The 25,636-nt window shown below is 38.2% G+C and overlaps 1 protein-coding gene and 1 long non-coding RNA gene across 3 annotated transcripts in view; both read right to left on the bottom strand.

Moving 5' to 3' along the window:
• Positions 1 to 25,636, bottom strand: part of ACAD11 (acyl-CoA dehydrogenase family member 11) — a 95,243-nt gene that overhangs the window by 60,198 nt on the left and 9,409 nt on the right. For both annotated transcript variants that reach the window (XM_087870205.1, XM_045791770.2), the window contains exons 5-9: positions 24,638 to 24,802; positions 4,577 to 4,718; positions 3,932 to 4,053; positions 1,568 to 1,674; positions 416 to 542 (exon numbers count right to left, since the gene is read on the bottom strand). In XM_087870205.1, coding sequence (XP_087726331.1) covers positions 416 to 542; positions 1,568 to 1,674; positions 3,932 to 4,053; positions 4,577 to 4,718; positions 24,638 to 24,802 — 663 coding nt within the window. The remainder of the gene's footprint in view (positions 1 to 415; positions 543 to 1,567; positions 1,675 to 3,931; positions 4,054 to 4,576; positions 4,719 to 24,637; positions 24,803 to 25,636) is intronic.
• On the bottom strand, positions 10,272 to 24,631 carry LOC148108401 (uncharacterized). Its single transcript, XR_015727870.1, has 2 exons — positions 12,946 to 24,631; positions 10,272 to 12,678 (listed from the first exon to the last, which is right to left on the bottom strand). It is a non-coding gene; the product is annotated as an uncharacterized LOC148108401 (long non-coding RNA).

The raw sequence follows: 25,636 nt of genomic DNA on the forward strand, positions 1-25,636 counted from the left end.
GCCCTGCGTGGAGCTCCCCACTTGGTGCAGTCTGCTTATTCCTCTCCCTCTGCTCCACCCCCGTCGAGTGTGCTCGCACGCTCTCTCTCTCTCTCTCTAATTAATAAATAAAATCTTTTCTTTTTAAAGGTCCTGAAGTAATGTTTTACTCTAATATATTTAGGATCTCAACTTTACAACAGTTAATCCCCCTTTGACTAAATTTTAATTCCAAAGATTCATCTGTGGCATTTCCTTCACATATTTTAGAAGCTTAGCTTCTACAGCAGCTCAGTGCTAAGGTGAGGAGGGGAATGAGGTAAGGACTGACTACAAAAATAGAATACCATGATACTCCTAGAAGCAGAGATAACAGACATAATCCATCAACAGTCCTTGAACACAAATACATTCTGTTTGTTTATACAGCATTTACCTTTTCAGCTGGAAGGATGTGTTGTTTCATGAAATGCTTCACCCTAGCAAGAACTTCCTGGCCGGTCTTACTCTGTACAAACAACTGCTGGGAAGTATCAATCTGTGGTGATGTACTATTGAAAGTTCTTTATAAAAAAATTTAAAAAAAAAGAAAAGAAGAAGTTACAAAGGTGTCCCAAATCATTATTATATATTTCTGAATATAATGTGAAGTCTTCTCCAACTTCCTCAAAATATCCCTCAGGAGTTGCCATATTTTGGAATTACTTAAGTTTTTCACACTATGGGGTGAATGTAGAATCACTTTACTTTGAACATGAAACCTCAATGCTGAAAGCACTATGTGGGTAAAACATAAGTCTGGCCCGATCTCAATCAGTGGTAGTTTTGAATCTTTATTAAAGTCACTTATCACAATCTCTCAAAAAGAAAGTGAAGGAACTGAAGACAAATGTAGTTATTATTCTTAGTATGTTCCTCACAAATACAACTACTGGATGTCATTATAAAGATCTTTATGAAGAGCAACACTGTCAGTTGTTATGTTGAAAGAACACAAACATCCGTCTATAGGATGAATTGTAAAACATAACTATCCTGCTGTTATGCCCTGGGTACCTGTGGCCCGGATGGAATTTCCAGGGACAGCATCACCATGCATTCCGTAAGTGCTAGTTATCACATCGTTTAGATGGGAGTGTGTGGTTGGCAAGTGAACTAGATGCCTCAAAAAGTGCCCCACTGACTGAGATATGGATTTCAAAGACACTTATGAAATGACTGAGTAAAATTTCTTTAAATATGTTGAAAGAGCAAAACTTCTAACATTAATATATCATCTTTTATAAGATGTAATTTTGAATAGGTAAATGTAAGTAACTTAAATATTAGAAAGAAACATTTGAGAATTTTATCTATATCCTTAAAAGTTTATAGGCTCAAGTTGGCAAAAAAAAATACTTTTAATCATGAATCTGGATTATTTTCTTTTTTTTCAGGCATAGAAGATATTTACCAAAAAACTGCTATGATTGGCAGCAGTAATCCTGGTATAAGCAATAAAAACAGTCCCTATCCCCCTGAAGTTTACAACCTTCATATATCTAATAAACGGTCTAACTTGAATTAGCCACGAATTGATTTTGCTTACCTTTTTGAAAGTTGTAATCCAGTTTCTGCCAGAGGTTGCACAATCTTGGCAAACAGAAAGCTATTCTCAGATGCATTATTTCCCAGAAGATATCTACTGTATACTCCCTATAAGTAAATTAACACAGAGCGATTAAGATTCATTGAAAACTGTTCTTCAGCTATCCAGTCTCTTCAGTTTCCCAGCTATGTGAGTCACTAAACTCACAAGGTATTAAGATGTAAATCAGACCATCAACTCTATTATTTACACATAGGGATAATTATACTCCCCTAAATTAAAGAGTTATACATGCATCATTTGCTTAACACACTCTCATCCTAACAGAATTGTAACTGGAAATCAAATCAAACTTGATAATGAACTCAGGAGTTAACAAAGATGCCAAACTGTTCTTAGGGCGCCTGGGTGGCTCAGTCGGTTAAGTGTCTGCCTTCGGCTCAGGTCATGATCCCAGAGTCCGGTGATTGAGTCCTGCATTGGGGGCGGGGTCCCTGCTCAGCAGGGGGCCTGCTTCTCCCCCTCCCTCTGCAGCTCCCCTTCCTTGTGCTCTCTCTCTCTCGCTCTACCTCTCAAATAAATAGATAAAATCTTACCAAAAAAAAAAAGATCACTATTCTCCTGTTATAGTGGGGGAAAATCTAAATAAACCAAAATGAAATTAAAAACTATAAAACTAGGGGCACCTGGGTGGCTCAGTCGTTAAGCGTCTGCCTTCAGCTCGGGTCATGTTCCCAGGGTCCTGGGATCGAGCCCCACATCAGGCTCTCTGCTCAGCAGGAAGCCTGCTTCTCCCCCTCCCACTCCCCCTGCTTGTGTTCCCTCTCTCCCTGTGTCTCTCTCTGTCAAATAAGTACATAAAATCTTAAAAAAAAACCACAAAACAAAACTATAAAACTAAAGAGAAGGCAATGAGATGATCTCTAAGAAATTTTTTTCTCATTTTTTTGGAGTCCTAGTTTAATTACCTGTCACCTTGAACAGGGTTAGTTGAATGCTAAGTAGTTTTTCTTTCTTCTCCATGTTCTGTGCTTGTCCCACCCTAACACAATCAACTGAATTTAATTAGTTTCATTTCTTTATGTAATTCTTTATGCACTAAAACACTCTAACAGTCTTTTCATCATTTCCAATTTCATATTTATAGCTAGAATGCAATGTTTATGATCATCTCTGTTACCACATATAGTCTATGACATACATATTAATTACAACATAACCCAAGTCAAACTTTTGTTTGAAATGAAAATACATTTTAAGTTCAAATCCCATTTGGTATCTGATTTGTGGAAACTGACAAATATAAAAAACATACCATAAATCCTCTTTTGAGAAACCCATCCAACCAACATGATTAACATGATTCTAAAATACAGGATGAGATGTAATACAACTATATCCTAGAAGACATTTCAATAGGTCATGGATAGCATGGACTCTGAAGACAAGGGGAAAAAACCTTAACCCTTTTTCCATTCTCTTTTGTTTCTAAAATCTTCTATTTACTTATTCCTCCAAGCCCTAGCACTTTGTCACTGATGAAGCATCTCAATTTCTTAAATAAACTCCTGAGGTTCGAAGCACATGGAAACTAAATCAGTATAAAGAAGAATACATTTTAGGGGCGCCTGGGTGGCTCAGTCGGTTAAGCATCGGAGTCTTGATTTCTGCTCAGGTCATGATCTCAGGGTTGTGAGATCCAGCCCTATGTCAGGCTCTGTGCTGGGCGTGGAGCCTGCTTAAGATTCTTTCTCTCCCTCTCCATTTGCCCCTCCCCCCTCTAAAAAAAATACATTTTAGATTAAGCTGTAATTTAAAAAAACTGAATTTATGCTCAATTTCCTCTTAAAATTAATCACATAAATATGACATTGTTAGAGAATGGAAAATTTTACTCATCTATTCTCCCAAAAATATATATTAAGAGGCTACTATAATCTAGGTACCATGCTAGGCTTAGGGACATGCAAAAGCATTTCTTTCCTCATCACCAGACCTGGTTAATAAATGGTTTTATAGTTTGAAGCAGACATCTTTAAAAGATTTTAGCTCTTTCTTAAATTGGATATTCAGGAAATAACCAATCTTCATATGCTTTTCTTTTTTTATCATTATTTCTTTCTCTCTTCCTATCTTTTAAGTTTATCATACCAAAAAATGATAACACATTTTGCTACTCAATTTTTTCCCTTGCCAAATTCCTATTCTGTAAATTCTGGGTTCATATTCACCCATTCCTGATATTTGTCATTACCAAAAGCAAAATGATCTAAGGAGAAAGAACATAAGACTCCTGAAGACCAGAAAATATTGTGAACAGTACAATAAATAATGGTGAAAAATAGGTTAAGAACAATCAATTACCTGTGCTATTCCAGCCATTTTAAAATATGCGAGGGCAAGAAAGAAATTCCAGTTAGGGAGAACAGAATTAATTCCCCTGCAGCGGCAATATATTGAAATCAGTTCTTCTAATGATGGTATCCCTAAAAAAACAGCAAACACCATAAAATTTAACAAAGATATCATGGTGAAGATTTCAAATGTAATAATACTGCATATGTATATAAAACTGAATAACCATTAATCCACATAACAAACATGTTCTGAATGCTGATTTCCGAAAGAATGATGTATATAAAGGGTTACATTTTATCATAAATTACTAAAAGTGAAATGCTATTGTTGAGAAAAACCAAGAATAAAATGATTTAGAAACATTTCAAGAGGGACGCCTGGATAGCTCAGTTGGTTAAGCGTCTACCTTCGGCTCAGGTCACGATCCCTGCCAGGGTCCTGGGATCAAGTCCCAAGTCAGGCTCCCTGCTCATGCATGCTCTCTCTCTCTCTCAAATAAATAAATAAAATCTTAAAAAAAAAGAGAGAAACATTTCAAGAAACAAATAAAAGCTATTTATCTAAAATTACAATATAATCTTACCTTTTAATTATGAAGAATAAATACAATTTTATATTAATAGCAATTTAGGCAACATTATGGTTTCATACCTATGTTTTCTTGAAAGTAAGAATTTTGATTTATCCCTGGGACTGTCCGTGGCCAAAAGTAGAACAGGGAGAGATGAGCTAAGTCCGACAAAGGATGACCAATGGTTGAAAGCTCCCAATCCAGAAGAGCTATAACTCGAGACTGCAATTAAAAATAATAAGGTTTTAACATATTTAATACAAAACTAAACAGGGAAATAAATGAAATCCTATTTTCTATCAAAAGCAAATCTTAGTTTACATAGTTTGTAGTCTTTACCTGTAATAGTACATCTCATTTATCAAATAACTAATTAGCCTTGAATATGTAGAGCCAAGTCCACTGGCTCCATTATTGGCCATCAGTTCTCCTGCATTTTAGTTTACGTACCCTTAGTATCTCTACTAATGAGGGGAAACAAAAGCAGTTGAAATTGCTCAACTTAGGGTTAACTATAGTAAAGGAGAAATTCTAATAGTTACTTATAATTTAAGCATCTACGTCATGTCATGTCATGTCATGTCATGTCATGTCATGTCATGTCATGTCATGTCTAGTTAAGAGTTTGCTCTCAGGACGCCTGGGTGGCTCAGCTGGTTAAGCTTCTGCCTTGAGCTCAGAGGATGACCCCAGGGCTCTGGGATTCAGCCCCATATCAGGCTCTCTGCCGAGCGGGCATCCCGCTTCTCCCTCTGTTGTCTTCTCCCTCTGCCTGCCGCTCCCTCTCTGACAAATAAATAAAATCTTTAAGAAAAAAAAAGGAGTTTGCTCTGGTGATAAATCTTACTGCATAACTAATATTACACTGTTATGGCAACTGTAATTTAATTTTGGCATTTTTTTGCTTCTTTTTAAGATTTTATTTTTATTTATTTGACAGAGAGAGTGAGAGAGGCACAAGCAGGGGGAGCAGTGGAAGGAGAGGGAGAAGTAGGCTCCCTGCCAAGCAGGGAGCCCGACGCGGGGCTCAATCTCAGGACCCTGGGATCACGACCTGAGCTGAAGGCAGATGCTTAACCATCTGAGCCACCCAGGCACCCCTTTCTTTTCTTTTTATTAAAGATTTCTAAGTAATCTTTACACCCAACATGGGGCTTGAACTCATGACCCCAAGATCAAGAGTCACATGCTCCCCGACTGAACCACCCAGGTACCCAGAGGCAATGGTAATTTTAAAATGAGTTATTTCATGCTGTAGCTACAAAAATATAATTGTTATAAAAGATGTTATTTATAACTATAAAATTCACAATTATACAGCAGTATGACAAAACAGTCATGTAATTTGGAACTCATAAAAACACAAAACTTTCCTCATTCTACTTTATCACAATATATATCAAGGGAATATATCTCATGTTAAGAACACAGGATATGATATTCAACTGTAAATACAAGGGGAAAAGCAATTTGCCAGAATACATATAGTTGAAACTATTTTTGTTTAAATAAAAATGTTGTAAACCACTACTCAAAGTTGAAAGGATATACACCAAACTAATAGCAATGGCTGTGGCTATTTCAAGGTATGGAGGAAGGAGCAATCGGGTATAGGGAGGGGAACCTCCACTGGAGGTTTCTGTACAGAGGAGTGACCTGATAGGGTTTGTATTTTAGGAGGGTCACTCTCGCTGCTACATTTTGAACAGACTGTAGAGGGGCCAGTGAGGAGGCTGCAGCAATCATCTACACAAGATTATCCAAGCCAGATAAACAGCAGGTTCATCGAAGCAATGCAAATTACTGGGTTCCATGCCTTTATATAACTTGCACTCCCTCACCCCTCTGGCACACTTGTACGCAGTATTGTAATTTTGTGGAAGAACACAGACTTTGGAATAAGACAGACCTATATTCAAATCCTAGCTCCACCACTTATTGGCTGTGCAACTCTGGACCATCTGGTTAACCTCTCTGAGCCTCAAATTTTCTCAGCCATAACATACTTATATAGAGTTAGTGTGAATATTAAATGAGGGCAGACAGCATGTCTGTTTTGCTTACCAGTTCCTAGCAAAGTCTCTGGCCAATATTCCATGAATAAGTACAGAGCATGGCATATAGTGGGCATTCAAAAATTTTCTATTATATCACTAAACACTACCTCTGAAACTAAAAAAAAAATAAAAAATGCTATTATATCTAAGGGAAAAACTGATCACCCCCTCTTCCTTGATTTGACTTAGTAAGACCTTTTATTGTTGTGGTTATATTGTTCTATACTTTACTCTATGAGCCAGAGTTGTTATGGAAACAACAAAAAAGGACTGATGTATTTTTCTCTATACTACTCTACTTGTTTCTATGTTCTTAACACCCAAAGAAAAGACGAGACATTTGCTTAAGCTATAAATGTTTACCTTTTTTTCAATGAAAACTAGGAATCTTCTCTGGAGTTAAGTTTCAAGATTTCTAAAAAAAATTTTTAGGTAGTTGCACAAAGCTATAGAACAATGGCCAGTGAGAAAAGCTGATGGTTCATCAAACTCTTATCAATTAGTATAAATTAAGTAGCAATAGTTTATCAGAATACCATTTATGCTTCTTTGTGTACAGAGCTATAACAAGCTCAGCTGAAGTCCTAGTAGTTAAAATGAACCTTTACTTCTTCCTCTTGCTGCTAAAAAACTTATTACTAAAATGACTTCTGACAGTTTTTCTGAAACCTCAGCACAACAAACAGCTTTTCATTTTGCTAATTATCTTCTACATTGAGTTTTATTTTTCTATGTGTGCTTTCTGTTCTATTGAATGTTATTAAACCTATGTATATTACCATTTCAAAACAAAAGAAACACATGCAATCCAAGATGACAAAAAGTAGGTGAAGAAGGCAGGGAAGAAAATATTAATAGAATTTTATATAAAAAGATGAAACCAGGGCCAAGGTTATTACATGAAATTAAATGTCAGGGGAAATATACAGTTGTTAGTGTGGACAGTAAAAGCGGATCTGAGTTTTCAATGGACAAAATAAAACGAGAATCATGATCAGTCAAAATCTTTACAGTGTATATAGATTCAAAACAAATCAGCTGCTTAAGAGTGACAACTTTTCTTGGCAATGAAACTTAAGAAAAATCTTACATGACAGAAATATTGTGTAAAGTGCTGAAATGTCTTCAACAACATCAAGAGGACTTCAAGGGGTCTCTGATTCCCAGAAAGAAGCATGGGCCGGAAAGCAACTAAGGACAAAAGTGAGTCAAGTAGAAGGCAAGACCATACACTAAGAGTGGGGATCTAAATGAGAAAAGCAACTTGATATTTTGAGAGGAATGGAAAAGATTTGAAAAAAAACATTTAAAAAAAAGTCATAGATTTTACAAAAAGATGTGGTTACAGCCTAAATGAAATTCTGCAACATATATGTGTCCCACACCCCATTAACCTGATTTATGACTTTATTCTGAGGCAAAAACATAATGACCCAAGATTAGGGTTAGAGACTCTATAAAGACAAGAGGTAAGAAGATTCTGGAATAATAAGTAATGTAAGGTCAGGAAGCTTTATAACTCTTATATTATCGGATACATCCACAAAGAATTATTAATTCAATTGACAATAAAGAAAGTAGTTTTTGAAATAACTGATCATGCCCACATGGGCCAGGTAGGATAAGAAGTCAAATGAAGTCATTAGGGTTCATGGATTCTACAGTAACAGCAATCAAATTTGTAGCACCTCAGGGGAGGTATAAGAAATAAGAGAAACAGAAAGTAAAGTGGGTATGGTCAAAGACACCCCTGAAGTGGTGTGAGAGGAACAGCAGTAAAATGTAGAAAAAATTATATAACATTGCAAGTCTATAGGCTGGAGATCAAAACCTGGTTTTATTACCAACAAGCATTTACTAAAGAATATTTTATCTTATTTACCTACTATTATTTAAATTCAATTAGCAACATATAGTACATCATTAGTTTCAGATGTAGTGTTCAATAATCAGTTGTATAAAACAGCCAGTGCTCATCACGTGTCCTCCTTAATGCCCATTATCCAATTACCCCATGCCCCCATGTAACTCCACTCCAGAAACCCTTAATTTGTTTCCTACCATTAAGAGTCTCTCATGGTTTTTCTCTCTCTCTGATAACTTTTCAGTTTTCCTTCTCTGCCCCTATGATCTTCTGTGCTGTTTCTTATATTCCACTTATGAGTGAAGCCATATGATAATTGTCTTTCTCTGACTTATTTCACTTAGCATAATGCCCTCCAGTTCCAACCACATAGATGTAAATGATAAGTATTCATCCTTTCTGATAGATGAGTAATATTCCACCGTATATATACACCACATCTTCTTTATCCATTCATCTTTCAATGGACATCTCCATCTTTCCACAGTTTGGCCATTATAGACACTGCTGCTATGAACATTGGGGAACAGGTGCCCCTTTAGATCACTACATTTGTATCTTCGGAGAAAATACCTAGGAGTGCAATTGCTGGGTCGTAGGGTAGCTCTATTTTTAACTCCCTGAGGAACCTCCCTACTGTCTTCCAGAGTGGCTGTACCAGCTTGCATTCCTACCAACAGTGTAAGAGGGCTTCCCCTTCTCCGCATCCTCACCAACATTTGTTGTTTCCTGAATTGTTAATTTTAGCCATTCTGACCAGCGTGAGGTGGTATTTCATTGTGGTTGTGATTTGTATTTCCCTGACACTGAGGGATGTGGAGCATCTTTTCATGTATCTGTTGACCATTTGTATGTCTTCTTTGGAGAGATGTCTGTTTATGTCTTCTGCCCATTTCTTGACTGGATTATTTGTTCTTTGGCGGTTGAGTTCTGTAAGTTCATAGATTTTGGATACTAGCCCTTTATCTGATAAGACATTTGCAAATATCTTCTCCCATTCTGTCAGTTGTCTTGGTTTTGTCGATTATTTCCTTTGCAGTGCAAAAGCTTTTATCTTGATGAAGTCCCAATAGTTCATTTTTGCTTTTGTTTTCCTTGCCTTAGGAGACATGGCTAGCAAGAAGATGCTGTGGCCAAGGTCACAGAGGTTGCTGCCTGTGTTCTCCTCTAGAACTTTTGATGGATTCCTGTCTCACATTTAGATCCTTCATCCATTATGAGTCTATTTTTGTGTATGATGTAAGAAAATGGTCCAGTTTCATTCTTCTGCATGTGGCTGTCCAATTTTCACAGCATCATTTGCTGAAGAGACTGTCTTTTTTTGATTGGATATTTCTTCCTGCTTTGTCGAAGATTAGTTGACCATAGACTTGAGGGTCCATTTCTGGGTTCTCTACTCTATTCCCTTGATCTATGTGCCTGTTTTGTACCAGTACCATACCATCTTCATGATTGCAGCTTTGTAAAAGAACTTGAAGTCCAGGATTGTGATGCCACACAATCTTTTTCTTTTTCAACATTCATCTGGCTATTTGGAGTCTTTTTTGGTTCCATACAAATTTTAGGATTATTTGTTCCAGCTCTGTGAAAAAAGTTGATGGTTTTTTGATAGGGATTGCACTGAATATGTAGATTGCTCTAGGTAGCATAGACATTTTAACAATATTTGTTCTCACAGTCCATGAGCATGGAACATTTTCCCCTTTCTTTTCCATTTTCTTTCTTCTTCAATTTCTTTCTTGTTTTATCATTTTCTGAGTACAGAGCCTTTGCCTCTTTGATTAGGTTTATTCCTAGGTATCTTGTGGGTTTTGGTGCAATTGTAAATGGAATTGATTCCCTTATTTCTCTTTCTTTTGTCTGTTAGTGTACAGAAATGCAAGGGATTGCTGTGCATTGATTTTATATCCTGCCATGTTGCTGAATTCCTGTATGAGTTCTAGTAATTTGGGGGTGGAGTCTTTTGGGTTTTCCGCATAGAGTACCATGTCATCTGCCAAGAGTGTGAGTGTGACTTTTTCTTTGCTGATTCATATGCCTTTTTTTTCTTTTTGTTGTCTGATTGCTGAGGCTAGGACTTCTAGTACTATGCTGAAGAACACTGGTGAGAGTGGACATCCCTGTCATGTTCCTGACCTTCGGGGAAAAGCTCTCAGTTTCTCACCATTGAGAATGATATTTGCTATGGGCTTTTCACAGATGGCTTTGATGATATTGAGGGTATGCTCCCCTAATCCCTACACTGTGGAGGGTTTTAATCAAGAAAGGATGCTGTACTTTGTCAAATGCTTTCTCTGCATTTATTGAGAGGGTCATACGGTTCTTGTCCTTTCTTTTAACCATGTAGTGTATCACATTGATTGATTTGTGGATATTGAACCACCCTTGCAGCCCAGAACTAATCCCACTTGGTCGTGGTGAATAATCCTTTTAATGTACTGTTGGAGCCTACTGGCTAGCATCTTGGTGGGAATTTTGCATGTATGTTCATTAGGGATAGTGGTTTATAATTCTCCTTTTTGATGGGGTCTTTGTCTGGTTTTGGGATCAAGGTAATGCTGGCCTCATAGAAAGAGTTTGGAAGTTTTCCTTCCACTTCTATTTTTCAAAACAGCTTCAGAAGAATAGGTATTAGTTCTTCTTTAAATGTTGGGTAGAATTCCCCTGGGAAGCCGTCTGGCCCTGGACTCTTGTTTGTTGGGAGATTTTTGATGACTGCTTCAACTTCCTTGCTGGTTATGGGTCAGTTCAGGTTTTCTACTTCTTCCTGTTTCGGTTTTGGTAGTGTACAAGTTTCAGAAATGCATCCATGTCTTCCAGATTGCCTAATTTGTTGGCACATAGTTGCTCATAATATCTTCTTAAAATTGTTTGTATTTCCCTGGTGTTGACTCTGATATCTCCCCTTTCATTCATGATTTTATTTATTTCACTCCTTTGTCTTTTCTTTTTGATAAGTCTGGCCAGGGGTTTATCAATCTTACTAATTCTTTCAGGGAACCAGCTCCTAGTTCGTTGATGTGTTCTACTGTTCTTCTGGTTTCTATTTCATTGATTTCTGCTCTAATCTTTATTATTTCTCTTCTCCTGCTGGGTTTAGGCTTTATTTGCTGTTCTTTCGCCAGCTCCTCAGGGTGTAAGCTTAGCTTGTGTTTTTGAGACTTTTTTAAGTTTTTGAGAAAGGCTTGTATTGCTATATACTTCCCTCTTAGGACTGCCTTTGTTGCATCACAAAGGTTTTGAACAGCAGTGTTTTCATTTTCATTTGTTTCCGTGAATTTTTTAAAATTGTTCTTTAACTTCCTGGTTGACCCATTCATTCTTTAGTAGGACGCTCTTTAACTGCCAGTGTTTGAGTTCCTTCCAGATTTCCTTGTCATTGAGTTCAAGTTTCAAAACACTGTGGCCTGAAAATATGCAGGGAATGGTCCCAATCTTTTGGTACCAGTTGAGACCTGATTTGTGACCAAGTATGGGATCTGTTCTGGAGAATGTTCCATGTGCACTTGGGAAGAATGTGTGTTCTGTTGCTTTCGGATGGAATGCTCTGTATATATCTGTGAAGTCTATCTGGTCCAGTGTGTCATTCAAAGACCTTGTTTCCTTGTTGATCTTCTGCTTAGAAAATATTGTTGTGAGTGGGGTGTTGAAGTCCCCTATTATTATTATCCATGTCTTTCTTTAATTTTGTTATTAATTGACTTATGTATTTGGCTGCTCCCATGTTAGGGGCATAAATATTAATACTTATTAGATCTTTTTGTTGGATAGACCCTTTAAGTATGATATAGTGTCCCTCTTCATCCCTTATTACAGTCTTTTGGTTTAAAAATCTAATTTGTCTGATGTGATGATGGCTACCCCAGCTTTCTTTTGATGTCCATTAGCATGATAAATGGTTTTCCAACCCCTCACTTTCAATCTGGAGGTGTCTTTGGGTCTCAGATGAGTCTGCTGTAGACAGCATATGGATGCATCTTGCTTTTTTATCCAATCTGATACCTTCTGTCTTTTGATTGGAGCATTTAGCCCTTTTAGATTCAGAGGAACTATTGGAAGATGAATTTAGTGCCAGTGTATTACTTGTAAAGTCCCTGTTTTTGTAGATTGTCTCTGTTTCTTACTGGTCTATGTTACTTTTGTGCTCTGTCTTTGCTTACAGGATCCCCTTTAGTATTATTATTATTTTTTTTTTTTGCAGAGTTTGTTTAGTGGTCACAAATTCTTTCAGTTTCTTTTTGTCCTGGAAGCTCTTTATCACCTTCCATTTTGGTTTTTTTTTTTTTTTTTTTTTTTTAAAGAGAATTTCCTTTTTTTTTTTTTTTTAGATTTTTATTTATTTATTTATTTATTTGACAGAGATAGAGACAGCCAGCGAGAGAGGGAACACAAGCAGGGGGAGTGGGAGAGAAGGAAGCAGGCTCATAGCGGAGGAGCCTGATGTGGGGCTCGATCCCATAACGCCGGGATCACGCCCTGAGCCGAAGGCAGACGCTTAACCGCTGCACCACCCAGGCGCCCCTATCACCTTCCATTTTGAATGACAGCCTTGCTGGAAAGTATTCTTGGCTCCATGTTTTTCTCATTTAGTACCCTGAATATATCATGCCAGCACTTTCTGGGCCACCAGGTCTTTGTGGGTTGATCTGCTGTCAGCCTAATGTTTCTACCCCTGTAGGTGTAAAGCATCTCTTGTCTCAAGCTGCTCAGGATTTTCTCTTTATCTCTGAAATTTGCAAGCTTTGCTATTATATGTTGGGGTGTTGATCTATTTTTATTGATTTTGAGAGGGGTCTTCTCTACCTCTTGGACTTGAATGCCTGTTTCCTTCCCCAGATTAGGGAATTTCCCAGCTATGATTTGTTCAAATATTCCTTATGTCCCGCTTTTTTTATTCTTCCTCAGGGACCCCAACAAATCTAATATTGTTTAGCTTTATGGTATCACTGATTTCTCAAAGCCTCCCCTCATGGTCCATTAGTTGTTTTTCTCTCTTTTCCTCAGCTTCCTTCCTTTCCATCACCTTGCCTTCTATGTCACTTACTCCCTCTCCTGCCTCATTTATCCTAGCTGTTACAGCATCCAATTTAGACTGCATCTTAGTTAAAGCATTTTTAATTTTGGCCTGATTAGATTTTATTTCTGCACTAACAGATTCTCTAGTGTCTTTAATGCCTTTTTCGAGCCCAGTTCATAACTTTATGACCATTATCCTGAATTCCAGCTGTGACACTTTACTTATATCCATATCGATTAGATCTGTGGCAGAGAGTATTACCTCTGGTTCTTTCTTTTGTGGTCAATTTCTCCTTCTAGTCATTTTGCCCAGAGAAGAATTGTTGAACAAGAGAAAATAAAAAATATCAACCACGACCCAAGCGAAATACATACTAGACAAATCTGAAGTGGTCAGAAACCAGAAGAGAAAAGAAAAAGAGAAAAAAAGGGGTGGGGGGTGTCGGAGAGAGACTATAATCTCCCAGGTGGATAAAATAGGGTGATCCACTTGCTCCTGGGTGTATTTTGGTCTGTTTGTTAGAAGAGACAAAATCCCAATATTGTAAAGAAAGCAAAACTTACACATATACAAAAATAAAATTGAATATAAGTGAAAGGAAGCCAAAAATGAAGAACATATCTGCAAAATGTAAAAAATGAAAGTCAAAAAATGACTTAAAAACAAAGAGTTGATAAGGTAAGAAACTTGTTGAAATGGGAAAAAAAAGAGAAAAAGAAAAGGAAAAATTTAAACTGAAAGATAAAGGAATCGTGAGGAAAAAACCCTCAAATTCTATATACTATTTTCCCCTAGTGCTGGAGTTTTGCAGTCCTGTGTGCTCCATAAACTTGGTGTTTGCCTGTTTTTCCAGCTGGTCTTCTGGGGGAAGGGACTGCTGTGCTGATTCTCAAGTGTCTTTGCCTGAGTGGAGTTACACCACCCCTTGCCAGGGGGCCAGCCTCACTGTGAGCCACTTCTGGTTGCTCTATGTGGGTTTTGTTTACTGAAGGCTTTCCGGACCTCTCTGGATGATGAAAATTAAAATGGCCACATCCCGATCGCAAGACCTGGAGCTGAAAGATCACAATCCCCTCTCTTCAGTAAACCTTCAGGGATAAGTGGTCTTCACTTTTGTGTGTGCCAAACTCTGCAGACTCCTGTGGTGTGCGTCAGATTCGATTTTCCTGGGGGGAAGGTGGAGGGTTGCAGCCTTTCTGCCCGTTGCAGGGCCCCCACAAGCAGAGTTGTTGCCCAAGCGTGCCACCATTCAAGGTTTACGGTGAATTGAGCTGAGAGTCCTCTCCCAGGCACCAAGTTTCCCTGCTGCAGTGCTTGGGAATGCTGCCAGCTCAGGCACCCCCATTCTTTCTGTGATTCTGGGGATCTCCTGAGGTCACACCGTCCCACCTGGGATTCCACCACCCAAGCAGCTTTCCAGCAGGGATGTCTCTCACTGGAGTGGATCTAAAGGTTCTGATTTTGCACTCAGGGGCTATACACTTTCCAGTAACTGGCTTGCAGAGGCTCCCTTCCCCTGCCATTTATCTTCCAATATATCCCCTCAGATTCACTTCTCCACACCTCCTATCCTGCAAAAAGTGGTCACTCTTCTATTTGTAGAGTTCCAGAGATTCTTTTCTTACATCTCAGGTTGAATTCATAGGTGTTCAGAATGATTTGACAGTTATCTAGCTAAATTCAAGGGACCAGATGAAATGAGGTCCCCTGCTCTTCCACCATCTTGGCTTCCCTATTTTATTTTTATTTATTTATTCAAGAGAGCAAGAGAGAGAGAGGAAGAGGGAGAGAGCATGAGCAAGGGGGAGGGGAGAGGGAAAAGCAGACTTTCTGCTGAGTAGGGAGCCCAACTTGGAGTTCGATCCCAGGATCCTGGGATCATGACCTGAGCCAAAGGCAGACACTTAAGTGAAGAGCCATCCAGGTGCCCCTATTAAAGAGTATTTTTAAGAAATCTGTAATATAGGGGTGCCTGGGTGACTCAGCTGGTCTAGTGTCCGACTCTTGATTTCAGCTCAGGTCATGATCTCAGGGTCATGAATTCAAGGCCCATGTCAGGCTCCCTGTTGGATGTGGAGTCTGCTTAAGATTTTTCTCTCACCCTCTCCCTCTGCCCTTCCCCCTCCATGAAAAAAATGTGTGTTATGTAAAGGTGTTGAAAAAAAACCCAATTGCCACATCTTTTCTAGCAAAATTAAACTTTATAACTATGCTTCTGCCCAACTACTCTGACACTTAAGAGATAATGAAGGAAGTTAAAAAGAAAGCCATTAAAAATACAAGTTTTGTTTGCATATCAAATGTTTTTTCTTCATAAGTTAATATATAAAAGGCTGCAAGACAGATGACTTCAGAAGAATCAGATTACATATATTTGTTATCTTAAATACATCTGACTACTAATTAATGAATGCAGATGCATTATCTCTAGGTTTATCTGTTTCTAATTAAATAAATTTGTTTTTCAAGTTGAAATGCACATTAAACTCCTTAAACATTTTTCTGCCAGATGGGTAAGATTTATATTTAGAAAAATAACAATATTTTTCAGGAACGCTGGATTTCTTTTAAACATTGCTGTAAGCATGCTGTACTATGGAAATACTCGCTCAAACATGCTTCAAATACTTTACATACAAGTAACTGGAAAATACGGATTACAAAACTGAGTAATGTGCTCTGGTTTTGCCATACCCTTTAGTAATCCTTTACTGGCTTACCACACACATTCCTGGAAGGTTTATCATTTAAGTTTGTTTTTGTCCTCTTTCTTGTGTTTTCTGATGATAAAAATAAAACACGCTATTCTTTGAAAAAAACCACAAAATGATAAAACCTCAAATCTTACTCATTACAGAAATCTACAATTTAAAAGTCTCCTATAATTTGATCCCTTACAGCCACTGTTTAAGTCTTGGTACATATTATGAAATATTTACTTCTACCTTAATAGTTTTATGAAGAGCAGAGCTTGATAGGCAATCTTAGAAAAAAGTAAAATGGAGGAACAGAGAGGAAAAGAAGGGAAAAGTAGAAGAGATATGAAACAAGCTGAGCACAGGTATGCCAGGTACCAGCTACTTGCTTCATACTGATTACTGCATTTTAGCTTCCCAACAACCCTGAACTTTTCATATTTCTTTATCCAATTTAAAAGGCACACAATGTCAGTTTCCTGGCTTTGATAATATACTATAGTTGTGTGAGATTCATTTGGGGAATTAGAATGATAGGTATACAAGACCCCTCTGTACTTTTTCTTTTTCTTTACAACTTCTTATGAGTCTGTAATTATTTTAAAATAAAAAGTTAAAACGAGTGGTTCATATGCTAGCATAAGAAGACCCTGAACTCAACTCCTTCCACAGATACACCAAACCTTCAGCTCCATATAGAACAACTTTGTCTGAAAAATACCTGAAAACTACCTGAACAGCTCCCCCACAATAAAGGCCAGGAAGGCTATATCAAGGGCACCTGGCTGGCTCAGACAGTAGAGAATGCACCTCTTGATCTTGGGGCTGTGACTTCAAGCCCCACGTTAGGTGTGGAGATTACTTAAAAACAGAATCTTAAAAAAAAAAAAAATGGCTACATCAAGATGGGTAGGAGAGATAGAGATGTAGTCTCACCAAAAATCCTATACCCTCCAGTGTGGTAACACATAAGCAGGAGGGATCTCATAAATATGGACTATATCCCTGAGGAGCAAGGGATAGCCCCACAGCAGGTAAGCCCCACATCAGGTACTCCCACCCTTGGGATCTGCACCAGAGAAATGAGCCCCCAAAATGCCTGGCTTTGAAAACCAATAGGATTCATATCCAGGAGAACCAAAAGGCTCTAGGAAACTGAGACTGCACTCTTAAAGGGCTCATGTATAGATTTACCCATCTTGGGACCCATCAAAAGCAGCAGGTTGAAAAGACCTTATATGAAGGAGATACGTTGGCCAATCTTAAAGCATCTGCTGGAGTGGCCAGGATCTGTCTGAACTCTCTCTGGGGTTAGAGAAGCTGGTAGGTGCCATTTTTGCACTCTCCCTCTACCTTGCTGGTGCTGCTTGCCCTGTAGCACCACACTGCTAAACCCAGCAGATGGGCATGCTCTGACCCTGTGCTACTACATGGCCCTGCCTTACTGAACTCAGCAAGTGGGCTAGCCAGCTGGGTGCTCCCTCGAGGCCTCATCCCAGTAAATCCAGTGGATAGTATTATCCTAGCCCATTCCTCCTTTATGGCTCTGCCAAAGCTATTCACACAAGGGACGCCCCTTGAATGTTGGCTCTGGTAGCCAGGGGGCTTGCATTTCTGGACCCCATGGGGCTGAAATGATCAGAGAGGCAGTCCTTGGCAGGCTATCACCCTTAGGACACTGTACTGACAGCAGAGTGGAACACATCCCATGTTCCTGTAACCACTCCTTTAAGACTGGGAGAGATAGCAGTTGTGCTTAATACATAGAAACAAAGACAGTGGTGTGGGTGGCTCAGCTGGGTAAGTGTCCGACTCTCGATTTCGGCTCAGGTCTTGATCTCTGTCAGGCTCTATGCTCAGTGAGGAGTCTGCTTGAGATTCTCTCTCTCCTTCTCTCTCTGCCCCTCCCCACTCAAATAAACAAACAAATCTTTTAAAGAAGAAGAAACAAAGAGAATCAAGCAAAATGAGGAAAAAGGAATATGTTCCAAACAAGAAAACACAATAAAAGCCCAGAAAAAAACCATAATGAAATGCAGATAAGTAATTTACCTGATAAAGAGTTCAAAGTAATGGTCATAAAGATGCTCATTGATCTAAGATGAATGGATGAACACAGCCAAGAACTTCAACAAAGAGAGAAAATATAAGGAAGTACTGAACAGAAGTTACAAAGCTGAAGAATGCAATAAATAAACTGAAAAAATGCACAAGAGGGGTTCAACAACAAATTAGATGAAGCAGAAGAACAGATCAGTGACCTAGAAGATGGGGGAATGAAACTCACCAAAACAAAATAGAAAGAAAAAATTGAAAAAGTGGTAATAGCTTAAACTTGATGAAACAACATCAAGTGGAATGACATTTGTATTATAGGGGTCCCAGAAGGAGAAAAGACAGAAAGAGGAACAGAAAACTTAACTGAAGAAATAATAATTGAAAATTAGGGAAGGACACAGAGTTGCAGATGCACGAGTCCAAGACGAGATAGCTTCACTGGTGAATTCTATCAAACATTCAAATAAGATTTAGTATCTATCCTTCTCAAACTCTTCCAAAAAACTGAAGAGGAGGGAATACTTCCAAACCCTATTTATTTATTTACTTAGTTATTATTTCTTAAAAATTTAAGTTATCTGTACACCCAACATGGGGTTCAAACTCATGATCCTGAGATCAAGAGTCTCATGCTCCTCCAAGTGAGCCAGCCAGGTGCCCTCCAAACTCATTTTATAAAGCCAGCATTACACCAAAACCAAACAAGACACGAACATACACACAAAAACGAAAATTACAAGCCAATATCCCTGATGAACATAGATGCAAAAATCCTCAACAAAATATTAGTAAACTAAATTCAACAATACATTAAAAAGGTCATACACTATGACTGGGATTTATTCCAGGGATGGGAGGATGGTTTAACACCTGCAAATAAATCAGTGTTATACACCACATTAAGAAAATGATCATTTGACTATCTAAGTGGATGCAGAAAACACATTTGACAAAATTCAACACCCATTTATAATAAAAACTCTCAACAAAGTTGTAATAGTGAATGCACCTCAACATAATAAAGGCCCATATATAACAAGCCCACAGCAAACATCATACTCAATGATAAAAAGCTGAAAACTTTTCCTTTAACAATTAGGAACAAGACAAGGATGCCCACTCTTGCCACTTTTATTCAACACAGTATTGGAAGTCCAGAGCTAGTAGGCAAGAAAAAGAAATTAAAAAGCATCTAAATTGGAAAGGAAGAAGTAAAACTGTCATTATTTGTGGACATGATTTTTTATATAGAAAATGCTACAAGATTTCACCAAAAAACTATTAGAATAAAAAAATTCAGTAAAGTTGAGGGATACAAAATCAACATACAACAATATTATGTTTTTATACTGTAACAATAAACTATCAGAAAGAGAAATTTAGAAAATTCCATTTACAATTGCATCAAAAATAGTAAAATACCTAGGAATAAATTTCACCAAGCAGGTAAAGGACCTGTACAATGAAAACTATAAGACACTGATGAAATAAATTGAAGAACACACAAACAAATGGAACGATACTCCATGCACATGGATTTGAAAAAGTAATATTGTTAAAATATCCATATTCTCCAAAGCAATCTATAGATTCAACGCAATTCCTATCAAAATTCAAATGGCATTTTTCACAGCAATACAACAAAGAATCCTAAAATTTATATGGAACCACACAAGATCCCAAAGAGCAAAAGCAATCTTTAGAAAGAATAAAGCTGGAAGCATCACACTTCCTGATTTCAAATTACATAATAATTTGATATAATAATCAAAACAGCATTGGCACAAAAACAGACAAAGACAAATGGAACAGAATAAAGAGCCCAGGAAAAAAACCCCACGTATTTGGCTGATTAATTTATGACAAAGGAGGCAAGAATATACAATGAGGAAAAGACAGTCTCTTTAATAAATGGTATTGGGAAAACTGGACAGCCACATGCAAAAGAATGAAACCATACCACTATCTTACACTATATATAAATTAACTCAAACTGTATTAAAGACTTGAATACAAGACCAGAAACCATAAAATTCCTAGAAGAAAACACAAGCAGTAGGCTCCTTGACATTGCTCTTGGCAGTTTTTTTTTCTTTTTGTAACTGATTCCCAAGACAATGGCAACAAAAGCAAACATAAATGGGACTAAATCAAACTAAAAACCTTCTGCACGTAGTCCTAAGGGGAAAATACATAGCCATCCAAACCTCACTCAAAAGAATAGAAAAATCTAAAATGCAGTTTTTATATTCTCACCTCAAGAAACTGGAACAGGAACAGATGAATAGGCCTAATCCACGCACGAGAAAGCAGCTGATCAAGAGTAGAGCAGAGATCAATGAATTAGAAACCAGGAGCACAGTAGGGCAGATCAACAGAACTAAAAGCTGGTTCTTTGAAAGAATAAATAAGATCGATAAGCCAATAGCCAGACTTATTCAAAAGAATAAAGGACCCAAATTAACAAAATTATGAATGAAAAGGGAGAGGTCACAATCAACACCAATGAAATAGGAATGATCATTAGAAACTTCTATCAACAGCTTTATGCCAATAAATTAAATAATCTGGAAGAAATGGATGCCTTCCTGGAGACCTATAAACTACCAAGACTGAAACAGGAAGAAATTGATTTTTTAAACAGACTGATTAATTATGAAGAGATTGAAGCTGTGATCAAAAACCTCCTGAAAAACAAGACTCCAGGGCCTGATGGATTCCCCAGGGAATTCTACCATTCAAAGAAGAAATAATACCTATTCTCCTGACGCTGTTTCAAAAAATAGAAACAGAAGGAAAACTACCAAACTCATTCTATGAGGCCAGTATTACCTTGATCCCCAAACCAGGCAAAGGACCCCATCAAAAAGGAGAATTATAGACCGATATCCCTGATGAATATGGACGCCAAAATTCTCAACAAGATCCTAGCTAATAGGATCCAACAGTACATTAAAAGGATTATCCATCATGACCAAGTGGGATTCATCCCTGGGATGCAAGGGTGGTTCAACATTTGCAAATCGATCAGCGTGATAGATCATATCAACAAGAAAAGAGTCAAGAACCATATGCTCCTCTCAATAGATGCAGAAAAAGCATTCGACAAAATACAGCATCCTTTCCTGATCAAAACACTTCAGAGTGTAGGGATAGAGGGCACATTCCTCAATTTCATAAAAACCATCTATGAAAAGCCTACAGCAAATATCATTCTCAATGGGGAAAAGTTGGAAGCCTTTCCCTTAAGATCAGGAACATGACAAGGATGTCCACTCTCGCCACTATTATTCAACATAGTACTAGAAGTCCTTGCAACAGCAATCAGACAACAAAAAGGGATAAAAGGTATCCAAATCGGCAAAGAAGAAGTCAAACTGTCTCTCTTTGCAGATGACATGATACTCTATATGGAAAACCCAAGAGACTCCACCCCCAAACTACTAGAAGTTATAGAGCAATTGAGTAATGTGGCGGGATACATAATCAATGCTCAGAAATCAGTTGCATTTCTATACACGAACAATGAGACTGAAGAAAGAGAAATTAGGGAATCCATTCCATTTAAAATAGCACCAAAAATCATACGTTATCTCGGAATTAACTTAACCAGAGACGTAAAGGATCTATATTCTAGAAACTATAAATCACTCTTGAAAGACATTGAAGAAGATACAAAAAGATGGAAAAATATTCCATGCTCGTAGATCGGAAGAATTAACATAGTTAAAATGTCTAGGCTGCCCAGAGCAATCTACACTTTCAAGGTCATCCCAATCAAAATACCAATGATGTCTTTCAAAGATCTGGAACAAACAGCCCTTAAATTTGTGTGGAACTAGAAAAGGCCCCAAATAGCCAAGGAATTGTTGAAAAGGAAAAACAAAGCTGGGGGCATTACGTTGCCGGATTTCAAGTTGTACTACGAAGCTGTGATCACAAAGACAGCATGGTACTGGCACTAAAACAGACACATAGACCAATGGAACAGAATAGAGAACCCAGAAATGGACCCTCGGCTCTTTGGGCAACTAATCTTTGACGAAGCAGGAAAAAACTTCCAGTGGAAAAAAGACAGTCTCTTCAATAAATGGTGCTGGGAAAATTGGACAGCTACATGCAAAAGAATGAAACCTGACCACTCTCTCACACCATACACAAAGATAAACTCCAAATGGATGAAAGACCTCGATGTGAGACAGGAATCCATCAAAATCCTAGAGGAGAACATAGGCAGCAAGCTCTACGACATCGGCCAAAGCAACTTTTATCATGACACATCCTCAAACACAAGAGAAACAAAAGAAAAAATGAACTTGTGGTACTTCATCAAGATCAAAAGCTTCTGCACAGCCAAGGAAACAGTCAAAAAAACTAAAAGGCAGCCCACGGAAGGGGAGAAGGTATTTGCAAATGACACTACAGATAAAAGACTGGTATCCAGGGGCGCCTGGGTGGCACAGCGGTTAAGTCTGCCTTCGGCTCAGGGTGTGATCCCAGCGTTATGGGATCGAGCCCCACATCAGGCTCCTCCGCTATGAGCCTGCTTCTTCCTCTTCCACTTCCCCTGCTTGTGTACCCTCTCTCGCTGGCTGTCTCTCTCTCTGTCAAATAAATAAAATCTTTAAAGAAAAAAAGAAAAAAAGACTGGTATCCAAGATCTACAAAGAACTTCTCAAACTCAATACATGAGAAACAAATAATCAAATCAAAAAATGGGCAGAAGATAATGAACAGACACTTTTCCAATGAAGACATGCAAATGGCTAACAGACACATGAAAAAATGTTCAAAATCATTAGCCATCAGGGAAATTCAAATCAAAACCACATTGAGATACCACCTTACACCAGTTAGAATGGCAAAAATGGATAAGGCAGGAAACAACCAATGTCAGAGAGGATGTGGAGAAAGGGGATCCCTCTTACATTGTTGGTGGGAATGCAAGTTGGTACAGCTTGGAAAACCGTGTGGAGGTCCCTTCAAAAGTTAAAAATTGAGCTACCCTATGATCCAGCCATTGCACTGCTGGGTATTTACCCCAAAGATACAGACGTAGTGAAGAGAAGGGCCATATGCACCCCAATGTTCATAGCAGCATTGTCCACAATAGCCAAATCGTGGAAGGAGCCGAGATGCCCTTCAACAGATGACTGGATTAAGAAGATGTGGTCCATATATACAATGGAATATTACTCAGCTATCAGAAAGAACGATTTCTCAACATTTGCTGCAACATGGACGGGACTGGAGGAGATAATGCTAAGTGAAATAAGTCAAGCAGAGAAAGACAATTATCATATGATTTCTCTCATCTATGGAACATAAGAACTAGGAAGATCAGTAGGAGAAGAAGGGGAAGAAGAAAGGGGGGGTAAACAGAAGGGGGAATGAACCATGACAGACTATGGACTCTGGGAAACAAACTGAGGGCTTCAGAGGGGAGGCGGGTGGGGGAATGGGATAGGCTGGTGATGGGTATTAAGGAGGGCACATATTGCATGGTGCACTGGGTGTTATACGCAAGTAATGAATCATGGAACTTTACATCGAAAACTAGGGATGTACTGTATGGTGACTAACATAATATCAAAAAAAAAATATTAAGGGCCAAGTGTCTTGTCCAATGGCATGCAGGTAATGAGGAGAACTTAAGTGGTTTCCTCATTTCCACCATCCTCCTCCAATCCCAGACCTCCCTGTCTGTGTTCCAGGGAGGAGGGTTATAGTTTTGAATTGTTTGTATCTTTTATGAAGATTACACTGTGTACATTTACACAGAGCAAGGTCACATTAATCTAATACAATTCTTTCAAAACCTCAAAAGAAGTTTTTGGAATTCTGTCCTGAGCTTATACATATGTATTTAAAGATTTTATTTATTTATTTGACAGAGAGAGCACAAGCAGGGGGAGTGGGAGAGGGAGCAGCAGACTCTCCACTGAGCAGGAAGCCCAATGCAGGGCTTGATCCCAGGACCCTGGGATCGTGACCTGAGCAGAAGGCAGACGCTTAACTGACTGAGCCACCCAGGTGCCCCTCTGAGCTTATAATTAACCAAATTAAAAATTCATCATGAGATAAGAAAAGGAACTGGAAATGAACAAAAAGAGCAAGAACCCGGATAAGCTAAATATTTTTGTAGATGAAAAACTTCTCTGATGAAAACAGTGACATGCATGTAAATTCCCAAATCCTGTTTAAGTAGTTAATCAGATATCCTGAGGCTTAGACTTGGCCTTAAAGATAGGCAGCAACCTATGCCTGAAAATCTGCAGGACTCGCTCCTAAAAGTTTTGAATGGTGAAGACAGTTCCAAAGGTAGGGGAAGCGTGAGGTTGAGCTGGGCTTCTTCAGAGCCCTGAGGGGACCATGTACCTAGTTGACATGTGTCCCAAATCAGAAGTGCTAAGATCTACTTAGTTTATTATAAATATGGCTTACAGTACCTCTGTAGGGTGGAAAACTATGTTATCTAGTTTGTAATCTCCATGAATCAAATTTTCTTCATTGTCATTATCTGGCAAGTTTTTCATTAGCCAGTCAGATAGCTGGTTCATGGCAGGGATGTCCTGATGAGCTGCAGCTTGATATTGTTCTGTCCAGGTTGATACCTAAAGATACACAAATAAGAAAAATTATAAAACTGAAAGTAGAAGTAAGATCCAGCAATTCTAAAATTAAAACAAAATTCAATTATATCAAACTTGGTCTTATTCCTAAATGCTCAAGACAAATGTCTATAAGTGACATTCACATGAGCCTAAAACATTTTTTTTAAAGCCTAAAACATTCAAATCTCTCTTGCATCTAGTTCATTTTACTAACCTAGACTTTAGTCAGGAAAAAAATACTGGCATCGGAATCAAGAAATGTGGGTTCTCGTCTTTTTTCTGCAATTATTTTATGGAAGAAAAAAAGAATGTACACAAACACATACACACATATACACAAATAAATAGGCATAGGAGATTCCTGGAAGGATCACAAGAAACCAGTAAACACTGAAAAAGAAAATATGGGAGCTAGAAGAAGAATGCAGATATTTTTCATTTTAATACTTTTTTTTTTTTAAAGATTTTATTTATTTATTCGACAGAGATAGAGACAGCCAGCGAGAGATGGAACACAAGCAGGGGGAGTGGGAGAGGAAGAAGCAGGCTCATAGCGGAGGAGCCTGATGTGGGGCTCGATCCCATAACGCCGGGATCACGCCCTGAGCCGAAGGCAGACGCTTAACCGCTGTGCCACCCAGGCGCCCCCCCACCTTTTTTTTTTTTTTAAAGATTTTAAATACTTTTTCTTATTACCCACAGAATCTTCTAAATATATTTCAGGTATAAGGAATGCAAAGACTTTTTATTATTCTTAGAATCAAATGCAAACAAATCAAACTATTCTCAAAGTCCTCCATCAATTGAGACCATATTATTTATCACCTTATACTT

This window comes from Ursus americanus, chromosome 20 (assembly GCF_024610735.1).
Source record: "Ursus americanus isolate L20-20 chromosome 20, mUrsAme1.1.p, whole genome shotgun sequence".
Taxonomy (NCBI): Eukaryota; Metazoa; Chordata; class Mammalia; order Carnivora; family Ursidae; genus Ursus; species Ursus americanus.